The 13,326-nt window shown below is 37.6% G+C and overlaps 1 protein-coding gene and 1 pseudogene across 1 annotated transcript in view; one reads left to right on the forward strand and one right to left on the reverse strand.

The window, feature by feature from the left end:
- Kiaa1109 (KIAA1109 ortholog) overlaps positions 1-13,326 on the reverse strand; it is a 182,077-nt gene that overhangs the window by 70,284 nt on the left and 98,467 nt on the right. Inside the window, exons 44-48 of the mRNA XM_032898488.1 lie at positions 12,371-12,529; positions 10,957-11,132; positions 8,176-8,351; positions 1,275-1,981; positions 632-877 (exon numbers count right to left, since the gene is read on the reverse strand). Of these exons, the coding sequence (XP_032754379.1) occupies positions 632-877; positions 1,275-1,981; positions 8,176-8,351; positions 10,957-11,132; positions 12,371-12,529 (1,464 nt within the window). The remainder of the gene's footprint in view (positions 1-631; positions 878-1,274; positions 1,982-8,175; positions 8,352-10,956; positions 11,133-12,370; positions 12,530-13,326) is intronic.
- LOC116896922 lies at positions 4,530-5,646 on the forward strand (annotated as a pseudogene).

A 13,326-nucleotide genomic window follows, 5' to 3' on the forward strand; every position in this document is an offset into this window, starting at 1 on the left:
ATCTCACATAAATTTTCATGTAAAAATGTTTCATATTCAGGGTATGAAACAAACCAGCTAAAGAAGAGTATTTAATGCAAAATTTAGACTTTATATACTGGATAATTATAATGTTAATAAAACAAATGGTCATTCATAAGTTTCTTTTCTTGTACAATACAACAACCAAGAAGCAAAAGCCCGGACATACAAGGGATTCCCAAAGTCCATTCCATATTGATTTATCCACCGACTTCAAACATTTAATTTTATTTTGGAATTTCTGACACTGGGGGAATATTTTACAAGCAATTACATCTGACAGTATTTCTTTGTGATACATAAAGTTATGGAGCATATTCAAACAGATGCTCTCCTAGATTTAATGAACAATTTACTTCTGTGACCATTTTGGAAATAAATGGCATATTTTAATTACTCTAGGAAAATTTTATATCCAGTGATAGAATTTTTATTAAGTATTCAATTTTTAATAAAGATACTAAAAATGAATATTAGGTTATATATTTCTATCATGGCAATAAAGAAAAGCAAATATTATACAACTTTCATTTTTCCTGAATTTTCATATATCAGAGACACATTTCTTTGAGCAAAGCAACATTACAGTATTAGAAAAGTGTTATTATACCTTTCATTTTTTCCTTGAGGGTGAAACTGCCATGGATCCTCTTCAGTTCTGACTCCATTGTCAGCCCACCAATATCTGCCTCTAGGTGTGTGCGGTTCACCATGCCAATCCCAAACACAATTAAAGTCACATGCTGAGGTTCAGCGGTCACCAGACTACGTTTTCTCTGTGTTTTAGTCAAGCTGTTGCTGTCTTGTTCATTCTCGAACACAACTCTGCATGTTGGCTCTGTAGGACTCCGAACACCTTTTTAGTAAACGTAAATGTATGGTTTGAGATTTGAAAAAGCATAGCACAAAGAACATTCCAAATACTGTATTAGCTTTTTTGGTTTTAAACTCTAAACTAGACTTTTCCCTCTTTAAATGATTCAATTAATTTTTTTCAACATCTTCCTTAATACCTACTGAAGAAAATGATCAATCTAGATATTTGAAATTACGTCTGTCTGAATCCTTTAAAAGCAGCCCGTGTTAAGGTCAAGAAGGAAGCATGCTGACAGAACATCTGAATGTCGGCACTATTTTCTCTTTGGTGATGACCAATTTCTCTGCATTTCAATAATTTATACCATTAATATGGTGAACAGTCTTCTTTAGCATTCCTAAACAGAAAGTTTTAAATCATGAAAACGCTTGGTTACCTGCTGGTCCAAATGTTTCTGAGGATTTTTCCAATATCCCAGTTGGATCCGAGATAAGTGAATAGAAGTTAAGCAGTTTATACATATTCTGCCAGCATTCAGCCGACGGCTCACTTTGCTCTGACACTGTAATGGAGTCCGAGTCATCCATATGAATGGTCATATGGTCCACCACATCTTTAGAGCCTTTCCTGGATACTTTTGAAGTTCTTCTTTCAGACCTTCCCAGTGAATTTTTGTTTCGGGATTCTTTTTTATTGTTCTCGTTGTTGGCCCGTTTGTTCTTGGCATTATTTACTCTGTTGCCACCGTTGAGACTCCCCCTGGAACTGCGGCTGAAGTCCGAGGAACGGAAATCCCGATGCTTCCTGGTTTTGAAGGTCGGTGTAGGGGAAGCGGACCCAGCTGTGTATCTGCTCAGTTTAATGTCTGTCTGAGTTGCCTTGATGTCATCTATCATTGTGCTGAATTGATGGATAAGACGGACCAGAGCCATATCCACATGCTGACTTATTGACTGGCAGGAAATAGTGAAGTTGCAATGGAAGGTGTTGTAATATCGTTTGTTGAGATCATGAAAGGAAAGGGCACTGGTGGAGTTTTGTGGAGTGCACACTGACTTTTCCATCACAACAGCACTGATGCTGAAGGTTTCCAGCATTAATGCTGGCTTGAACTCCAGTGGGGGAAGATTCACATGCCCTTGCCTAAAATGTTCACAAGGAAAGGCCGTTACTCCCTTTTGTGAAGAAGTGCATAGCATATTCTTATGCATTTACAAACACAATAACCTCCAAAGTGAAATGTGCCATTAATCAAGTGAGTCAATATAGTGCATGTATGCACTAGTCTAGTCTGTTCATGGGCTAGTAGACAGTCTTTAGTTCTTCTTGTAAGAACTCAAAATCAATTGTCTTCTATTAAAAAAAAATAGGTTCAATAAAACAATGAAACATTTTTCCCTTGGAATCTAATATCACATCCAATAGTATGGAAATTTAGAGTTAGCTATAGATCAATGAGAACCAGCCTGTCATACTAAACAATTAATTGAATTTTCAAACTTAGTATAATTCTATTTGTTCATTTACCAAGCTGCAAGCGGAAAGGAAAACCAACTGAAACAACACACTAAAATACCTATAATCTTACACAAAAATTATATCCCTTGACTTATATAAAAATTTTGGGTAAAAATTATATTGTAAACATTTTATTTTTAAAGGCACTCAGTTTCTATCAACAATAATAATAAAGCTCAAGTAAATCATCATTTCCCTTCTTTTCTTCCGTGTGTACTGTGAATACACTGCCACACAGGGCAAATGAAACCTAGGCCGTATCTCAACTTTAAAAAAAAGTCAGAAACAACTTTGATATTCCAGTTAAAAATTCTAAATTTTTAACCAGAGCTGTAATTCCTTACTTAATAATGGCATTTATTATTTGATTAAAAATATGCCACACTATATAGTATAATATGTACAGGAGTAGACACTCACAAGGGGCTGACTATCAAAGTTCTGCATGTAGTTGTAGAAGAAAACATTGGATACTAAGAACCAGAACAAACAGAAGAATAAAAAGTTATAAAATAACCCAAAACAGAAGGAGACATAACAAATCTCTAAGAAAAAGCAAACAACCCCAAAACCCAAAAAGTCTGAAATATGTAAGGATGACCAAAAGGAAGAAAAAAGTCTTAGGAGAGTCAAGAAAAGGAGAAAAGAGCTCTGGGCATATGCTGATGCTCTCATTTAGGGTGAAGGCTGCAGACGAGTTAGGGACTGGCATGGACACTATGAAGCAAAAGCTACCATTGAAACTTAAAATATTATGTTCCTACACACACACACATTTTGACAAATACTTTCAAGGTTTCAATTTTTCCACTAATTTTTACAAGTACTTTACAAGTTAATAAGCCAAGTACATCTATGAGATACTGCATACTAATCTCTATGCTAAATGATTTAATTAATTGCCAAGGCCTTAAAGTCAAAATGAATGCTTATATAAGATATTACAATCCAAAATTAATGTACAATAAGTAGAAGCATAGTGTGCAACACAACAAAGCAGTAAAGACTAAAATGAATGGTTGAGAAAAGTATAGTGTAGTGAGACCTCAGGAAACCAAGAGTTTAGGGAAAACTGCAAAACCTCTGAGCAGGCTGTCTATGAACGGGTTCTACGAGTGTAGGGCACTCAGAGTGCTGCTAGAAGCAAGAGAAAGAGGGATGTTAAGTTTGGCTAGAGAATAACAGAAAGGGAAGTGTGGCTAGGTGGGTGGGATTTACACATGCACCACTTCATGGCATTTATGAAACCAGTAAAAGGCTGTATGTAACTAGTTTCTAATTATACAGACTTGCTTATCTACAAAATCTGTCTATCTACAGGCAATTTCTTATATTTTTATATATTATATATAATGACTATATAATGTAGTTGTATGTACTTATTTAGAAGAAATATATGATGTATTTGCATGTGTGTTCCTACACATACATATATATTTGTACACAATATTTTACATTTTCAAGATTTTTCCATTGTTTTACAAATACTTTGTAAGAACTCCCTGTGTTTTACAGAGAAGAAAATACTATTTCTGTGTCCCTGTATTATTAGAATATCCTCACATAATTTGACCTCAAGTAAAATTAGAGCTTTATATTCTATAAATTATTCATTTATAAAAATGAATTTTATTAAATTATTTAAAAATTTAAATATGGGCCATTAAGATGGATTAATGCATGAAGGCACTTGATACTAAGTCTGATGATATCAGTTCAATTCTGGGACCAACGTGGTGGAAAAACCTTCTCTCAGAGGTTGTCCTCTAACCACCATAGGAATGCTGTCTCCTGCCTGCACATATGCGTATATACATGTACACACAACAAATAAATGTAATTTCAATTTTAAAAAATTTAAACAGAATATACAAACTAAAAATCCAGTTTTCTTAAGTTTAAATTGTACACAAGTGATCTTTTACTCTTAAATCTTGCAAAACTGCAAAAAAAAAAACACAAAAAAACAAAAAACAAAAACTAAGACTGTTGGAAAAACATTATCAGAAATGCTACCTGTGACCATATTTCAGGATTCCTGGCCATGACAACAAGATACCCAAAGTAAAATTCCAACTTTCAAAAGAAGAGTCAAACCTATTAGTAGATATGAAACTGCTTATTCAAGCAGTAAAGAAATGTAAAACTTGAAGGAACATGGATCATATGTAGCATGGTAGCCCCCACCCAGCAGTCCCCTCCGCTGGTCGGCAGAAAGCGCTAAGGCAAATCCCAGTTCCTGCAGGCCAAGTGGGCCCCGTGAAGCAGGCGGACCTAGCAGCTGCAGCCCGGCCTGCAAGGCATCCTCATCACCTGCTACACCAAAGAGCACAAGTGCATGGAGGAGGCCTACAGCCTCCTCAAAGAGTACAGTGACACCATGTACGGACCAGCAGCCCTATGGAAGTGAGGGAGAAGACGATGATGCCAAGGCTGCCTTGAAAAAAGAAGCTGGTGACATTAAGGTTTCTACAGAGAAGAGGCTGAGAAGATTCCAATTAGTGGAGAGTGATACAAATAATGTAGTCTTCATCAAGACACTTAGGATAGAACCTGAGAAATTAGTGCATCACAATCTCCAGGATATGTACAAAACCAAGAAAAAGAAGACACGGGTTATTCTGAGAATGTTACCCATTTCAGGCACATGTAAAGCATTTTTAGAAGATATGAAAAAATATGCAGAAACATTTCTAGAACCCTGGTGTAAAGCCCCAAACAAAGGGACATTTCACATGCTGACTTATTGACTGGCAGGAAATAGTGAAGTTGCAATGGAAGGTGTTGTAATAGCGTTTGTTGAGATCATGAAAGGAAAGAGCACTGGTTGTATACAAATCTCGAAATAATAGCCATATGAATAGAGAAGAAGTTATTAAAGAGGTGGCAGGAATAGTGGGCAGCCTCAATTCAGATATCAAAGTAGATCTCACTAATCCAGAATACACGGTGGTAGCAGAAATCGTCAAAGCTGTGTGAGAAAGATTATGTGCTGCAGAAAATACAACCTCCAAGAAGTAGTGAAGAGTGCAAAAGACTCACAGCCTCCCCTACGCTGGGAAATGGCAAAGAAGCAACTACTTACTATGGAACTGCATAGTAAGTTGAATCAAAGGGATCCCCCAGAAAGGAAAAATAACCAACAGGCGGCACCAGACAGTAGAGAGGAGCTGGGGCAGACTGGGCCAGGGAAAAAGGGTCTGAAACCCAGGAGTGGAGGAGGAGCTAAACCTGAACCTGAAAGTCAAGTCTCAGAAGGACCCAAGACCAATGAAAATGAGCTCTCCTAGGTCATTCTCTGGGAGGTGGTCTCAGCCGTGAAATTGTGATAATGTATTTTGACTTTTGTGTGCTGCTCAATGCTGATCTAACAATCCCCCTTGTCAGTTTTGTTAAAGCCCTTCCAGGCCTGCCTGTCAGTGTGTGCAGACCATGTACTGGTTCCTAGGGGAGGGCACCAGGAGGATGGGTGGTGTTGGCCTCTGCTCCTCATTACTCTCTCTAGTTTCCTCTTAAGCAGTGCCAAATGATGTGGAACCGAACAGTGTCTGAGTGGGAAATGAGCAGGACACTGAGGAAGGTGTGTTCTGTGGCTCAGCTGTCCCTGCCGTTCCGTTATACACATAGAGAAGTGGCACTGTGGATTATGTAGGAATCGTTTGGAGATGCTTCTTTTGTTTTTTTTTTTGTTTTTTTTTGTTTTTTTTTTTTTTTTTAATGTTAAGAGCAAATCTGATGGCTCATTGCTCCAGGTTTTTTAGAGAAGGTATGAGGTAGAAGAGGACTGCTCTAGGTGTAGACCCATGGGTGTTTCTGATAAGGTTAGGGATGAGGAATCACTGCTGGGTCACTTTCCTAGTACAAAGACCAGGAAAGAAAGCCACTGTACCAGGGTTTCTCTGGACTTGTATCCAAGCTGGACTGTCAGCTTGTGGTGCTCTCAAGTTCTCCTCACAGGCAGAGAGAGACTGGAAGGGTAGAAGGGACCAGTGACTACTGTAAAACAAGCTGGTTAGTAACGAGCTAGTGACATGAGACTATATACTTCATGTCACATAGCTAGAGGCTTGCTTGGTAAACCAGACCAAGAAGATATGCATTACCTTACTAATATAGACGGGGCTAGACCATCCTTGGGTGTTTGACATGTTAACTCCGGTGTGAGAGTGAAACCATCTTAAAAGGTATCACTTAGTATCACTTAGGGGGAACAGATCACGGTGCCTTCTTGTAGCTTGCTCCAAGACAGAGGGACTTTTCTTTTAATAGACTATGAAAAAGGACCTAAGGATAAAGTACCGTTTGCTCAGACAGGAAGTTCTGGAGCTTGGCAAGTCGCTGCACTTGAGAGTTTGATCTATACTTTGCTGTGATTGCTTTTAATTTGTTTTCGTGGAGTTGCAAGTGTGACTGGCTGTACAGTGTGTACAGTGCTGTGCACTTGGGATCTAAGTTCCCTCATTACTTTTGCTCTGCTTTCAGACTGGCTGACTTTGTTGTCACTGACTTCTCCGTGTGCTAGTTTACAGGTGATTGCAGGGTAGGAGCTTACTGGTCAGTTTAAACCACAGCAGATGAGACAGAAATAAAGAGGCAGAAACCAAATCCCTGTGCTGAGGGTCAGCATGCCCGTCCTGCTCTGCAGACAAAGGAGTTAAGCCTGGTCCTGTAGGACACGTTTCTCCAAAGCCGAATACAGCTTTCAGGTATTTCTACTGTATTTTGTTCTTGGTACAGCTGGACTTTCAAATTTTCAAAGTTACTGATATTTTTAAAAAATAAAAATGAAATTTGTTTCATCAAAAAAAAAATGTAAAGCTTACCCATGAAAATAGAGAATGGCAGTAACAGATAATTCATAGCTTTATCTGTCATATGTTGCATATGTCTTCCTATATATTTGTTTCTTAGGGCTATGCTTTCAATATGAATTTTACTCTATCCCCGTATAAAAAATGTTGTCTGAGGATCTGGAGACGTAGCTCAGTGGTTGCTATGCAATCGTGAAGACTGGCACCTGGACCTCAGCACTCATTTAATAAGCTAAGCATCCCATGAACACCTATCTGCCCAGCTCTAATGGGAGGGGAGGTAGGAGGCTTTCTAGGGCTTGCTAGCTTCCAGCCTAGCAAAGAAGAGTTTAGCCTGAGGCTAGGGAAAGGCTGTCTCAAAGGAACAGGGAGAAAATGTTAGAGATGAATATGGTTCCCATACATATGTGCAGGCACATATACAAGCACACAAAGTAAAAATACATAAAAATGTCTGACATCTTCTTCTGGTCCATGTGCATGTGTACACCCCACCCCATACATATATTTATGCATATAATCACAGACATGCACACATAGAGAAATATATCCATACCTACACGAATCTGCTAAAAGTCAACTCCAAAGGTATAAGTGCAAAGATTAAAACCACAGAAACAGGGGTTGGGGATTTGGCTCAGTGGTGAGCGCTTGCCTAGGAGGCGCAAGGCCCTGAGGTTCAGTCCCAGCTCAAAAAAAAAAAAGAACCAAAAAAAAAAAAAGAAACAAAAAAAAACAAAAACAAACAAAAAAAACCACAGAAACAATAAAAACTCCACTAGTGAAGTTAAGCATATAAATGCCGAGTGCACTTACCAACAGATATACTTCAGCATACCTCATGCCCATTCTATGAAAGTAGGCTGAAAATACTGCTTGATCCATTAATAAAATCAAAAAGCTATTCATAATAAAATATAATCATTACATTTATTAACTGGAAATTATCTTCTCATTGTTACTAAAATTATAATTTTTGAAAAAAATTTTATACAATATGACAAATACCTTCTTGCTCTTTTGCCTTTTCTGTCCTTAGCTGTGTCTGAATCTACAATGTCCGCTCTGAGGCAGTCTAAAGTTCCTGAAAATGAAAGGTGCTCTCCAAAGTACATCCGGTAACAGAGGGGCATGGTGTCCTGCGACTGGATCCCTGTGTGACTCAGAAGAGGCTTAAAAACAACCTGGAAGATAGCAAGCAACAGCATTAACATAATTGATTGTTTACTGATGACTCTGTTCTTATTCTAACACATAACATCTATTACCACAAAATGAAACAAAACCAAAAGACATCATAATTGTTTTGACAAAAATAAATAAATAAAAATAAATCAATTGCCCTATAATTTCTCTGAGGGTAAAATAATTAGATTACATTCATTTGTGCTTTTTAAAAAGTCTACGGATACCCATATATTTCTATTAAAAAACAAAACGGATACCCATATATTTCTATTCCAAAAAAAAAAAAAAAAACAAAACTGGTACCCGACCTGGCCGCCCAAGCCTATTACCATAGTTAACAGAGAAGCTAGTCCCAAGGAACGAGAATGCAAGCTCCAACCCAAGGAACTTAACTACACCCAAAAGCATAGGAAATATATTTCATACCAGCACAAACAAAAAAAAGGGACACACACACACACACACACACACACACACACACACACACACACCCCACCACCACCACCACCACCACCATCAAAATAACAGGAATTAACACTCATTGGTCACTAATCTCTCTCAACATCAATGGACTCAATTCCCCAATAAAAAGACACAGGCTAACAGAATGGATATGAAAAGAGGTCCATCAGTTTGTTGCATACAAGAAATATACCTCAACATAAAAGATAGACATTAACTCAGAGTAAAGGTCTGGAAAAAGATTTTCTAAGCAAATGGACCCAGGAAGCAAGCTGGTTTGGCCATTCTAACATTTTACAAAATAGATTTCCAACCAAATTTAGTCAAGAGATAGGGAAGGGCACTTCATACTCATCAAAGAAAAAATCCTCCAAGATAATGTCTTAATTCTCAACATCTCTACCTGAAATGCAAGGGTACAAACATTTGTAAAAGAAACATTGCTAAAGCTTAAATCAAACATTGAACCCACACATTAATAGTGGGAGACTTCAACACCCTACTCGACAATGCAAAGGTCATCTAGGCAGAAACTAAACAGAGAAGTAATAGATCTAACTGACCTTATGACTCAAATAAACCTAACAGATATCTACAGAACATTTCACCAAAATGCAAGAGTATGACTTCTACTTAGCACCTCATGGAACCTTCTTCAAAACTGACCATATACTCAGTCACAAAACAAGTCCCAACAGATCACAATACTACCTAGAAGACCAGGAACCAGAGGATAGATGGCCTAAAGACTTAGTATAGAACCAAACACAACTAGCAAACGTAATAAAAAATGAATGAATAGGAAGTCAATGAAATAACTTTTCATCATATTTTGTTATATGCATAGATTGGGCCTAGCAAAACTGTCATCAGAGAGGTGTCACCCAGCAACTAATGAAAAATGATGCAGAGACACATAGCCAAGCAGGCAGAACTTGCGGAATCCTGTGGAAGGAGGAGAGGAAGGACTGTAGGAGCCAGAGTGGCAAAGGCCATTACAATAAAACCCACAAAATCAACTACCCAGGGCTCATGGGGGCTCACAGAAACGGAACCTCCAACCAGGGAGCCTGTGTGGGAGTGTCGCTTGGTGACTTACGGGATGCCTAACAGTGGGAGCAGGGCTGCCTCTGACTTGAGGGCCTGTTTTGGGCCCCCTATCCTCCTACTGGGTTGTTTGTCCAACCTTAATAGAAGAGGAGGTGACCAGTCTTACTGCAACTTGATATTCCATGGCTGACTGATATCCATGGGCTGCCTCCCCTTTTCTGAAGACAAGAAGAATGAGTGGATGGGGGATTAGGAGGAGGGGACAGATGGAAAACTGTGGTCAAGATGTTAGAAACTTAATTTACAAAAGAATAGGATAATGGGCTGTGAGGCATTAACAGCTGCCTTTGCTCCTGTAAAACTCGGTTATTACCATGGGAAAGGAGAAAATGGTCTTTTCTATTACTATAGAGAGGGAAAGAAACAACTGAGGGAAACAGCAAGTTTCTTGTCCAGATGGGTATTTCATGAATAGTTGTAATCCACAGCTTTCCGATGTCCACATTTAGAACCCACTTTATACCCATGTCCTATTCTCCAACTTACCTTCTATTCATTCAAACTTAAATATATTTCAAATAATTTCACAGTATCTGTCTATACTTTTGCTAGATTTCACCCTCACTGATATGAACTACTGCAACAGTTCACACTTCACCTCTACTTTCTCCTCCTAGTCATCTGATACACTGCTACTCATATCTACATGTTTTAATTACTTTATTTCCTTATTCTAACTGTCTTTATTCCACTGTCTCCCAACTATTCCCTTAATAAAGTCTTAACTTGGTGCAAGAGTTTGCAAAATATGATAAACTTTAACTTGCTGGACAATATTATGGTCAATCTTTTAACATGTAACAAAAATATTATGATGAAACTTTCAATTCATGATAACCAATTAGTTAATTTGCATTCATAATTAATCCAAGTGCTTCTAAAGGTTGCTCCTATTTTGCATGAAGGCTTTTACAACAGGCACAGAATAAAGATTTAATGTGAAATTCAGCTCCCCTCTGCTTGATGGTGCCTGCTCTAAGCCCTGCTGAAGGAAGTGACATCAGTATCGGGAAAAGCAGGCGAGCTCACCTGTGCATCAGCAAGCTGAACAGCAGGAAACCCTTGATTGGCTTCTTCTACACCTGCCACATCATCTTGACTAGTACTGTGCTGAGAATGTGTCCCATCCAGAGTATTCTGATCGCTAGATAAGACAGTGTTGAAATCTGAGGCTGAGGGTATTGTAGGAAGATTGGGTGCAACTCCTAACAAAAAAAATTTCAAGAGTAAATATGAATCATTTGGAAACAAAAATCAGACAAAGGCATAAGAAGTCAAATTTAAAAGCAACTATATTGTAATGCCTTTACCAGATCACAGAGGAAAACAAAACAAAACAAAAACAAAAAAACCCCAATAATATGTAATAGTAATTATTTGCAGATGTGATCAATAAGAAAATGATATTAAATTTTCAGAAAATAACAGCGATGTTAATACAGGAATTCAAGCCAGTTGATCCAAATGTAGAATTTCCTGACTGGAGAATCTATGAAAAGTAAGTACGCAGGGGACAAGCCATAGGTGTTAACAGAATTACACCCAAGCTTTCCTGTCCTTCCAGTCAAAGGACCCTTGATAGAGAGGAACTGTTTCATTGTAGTTCTCCTGAAATTTAAACTGTAGATACTCTGAACAACAGTGAAATCAGAACCAGAAAGATGCTGAGGCCTGTGGGATGCCATCTTTCTATTTTCTTCAGTCAATAGTCAATGGAGAAACTTCACATGTGGTTAGAATTCAGATCACTTCAATGGGAAAAAGAGCTCAGTGAGCAGTTACAAATCAACCACTCTTCTAATTTCTATTTGAAAATAATTCTCATGTCTTAAATAACTTTTAAAATTCATTTATCTGCCTTTATTAAGCAGTACCAAAGTCTACTTCAATATCCTTCAATATTTACTAACATGGAAAACTTCAAAAATAGGAAAAAAAAGGCTGATATACTTACACTGGATATAGCCACCACTTTCTTGGGGAACATCCTGCCATATTTCCTTCTATACATGCATGTTCTTTTAAAATTAATAAATGGCCCTGATTTATTTCTCTCCTTAAGGAAAGAAATTTTACTTTACTGTTCTCATAGATCTGATTACATATTTATCAACTATGAAGAGAATGTGAATTAATAGTTATGATGTCTCAGAGAGAACTAGGCAGATTCAAAGTATTTTCTGTATTGTAGCTATATCATGTTGTAACTATACGTTTTGTAACCTGCCTTCTTTTGTGTTATGAATGTGTAATCAACCACATTAAATGCTTTAAATTCTATAAATCTTTTATTTGATATAATAATAATATCAAGTAAAAGTTCAATTTTTTCATTTTCTGAAAGAGTCCAATTTCATCCAAATGAAGTATCCTCTGAGAAAGATTTTGCTGTAAGTGTATGTGCCACTGAGGACAGATGAGTTAAAAATGGTAACGGTCTTACCTGTCGGGAGGCTGTTATGTCCTGACTTTGTAACAGGAGATTCCTGTACCACACTTCCACGATTTCCCACAGCATTTGACATCCAATTATAAAAACTCACAGATGATGGCTCAGATAACAAGGGATGCTCAGACAGCATGTCAGTGGCTACTGTATTCCCTGCAAACCAAGTTTATGGAGAAAAAGATTATTAGTCACTGTGTGCTTTCAGAAAGTCGGATTAAAATCTCTTTCTTTGAAAAATATTTTAAAGATTCATTTATTCATATTTTATGTATACAGGTGCTTTGCCTGCGTTGCATCTGTGTATAAAGTGCATGCTGTGCCTGTGGGGGCCAGAAGAGGGCACCTGGATCCTTTGAAACTGGAGTTACAGATGGCTGTCAGTAGCTGTGAAAACTGACCGAGTGTGAGCTCCTCTTCCAGAGTAGCTAGTACACTTAATCACTAAGCCATCTCTCCAAGTATTTCTCTCACTACATGATATTGGTATGTAGATCCTAAGGCATTAGTACAAAATTCATTTTTGTTATCACATGGTGATGATTTTGCATTCCTTAGACTCAGCATGTGTAGCTTGGCATTAGTAAGCACTAATTTGAAAATAAAAATAAAAGGCATGAAGAGAAAGTTACAATTCTGTTCTAAAATATTTTTTCAAAAACTAAGTAACTAAAAAGTTTAGTCATACAATCAAGGTATATAATAAAATGATTTTCTATTTCTCCCACAAAAGAAAAATTAATTGAAAGAAGTATTTTATTTTATTTTTTTATTTTATTTTATTTTTTATTTATTTATTTATTTTTTTGGAGCTGGGGATCGAACCCAGGGCCTTGCGCTTCCTAGGCAAGCGCTCTACCACTGAGCTAAATCCCCAACCCGAAGTATTTTATTTTAAACTTGTGTGTCTGTACATAGTGAGCGAGAGCAGCTGCCTGTAGTTCAGAGGCGTG

The sequence above is a fragment of the Rattus rattus genome, chromosome 3, assembly GCF_011064425.1.
Source record: "Rattus rattus isolate New Zealand chromosome 3, Rrattus_CSIRO_v1, whole genome shotgun sequence".
Lineage (NCBI taxonomy): Eukaryota > Metazoa > Chordata > Mammalia > Rodentia > Muridae > Rattus > Rattus rattus.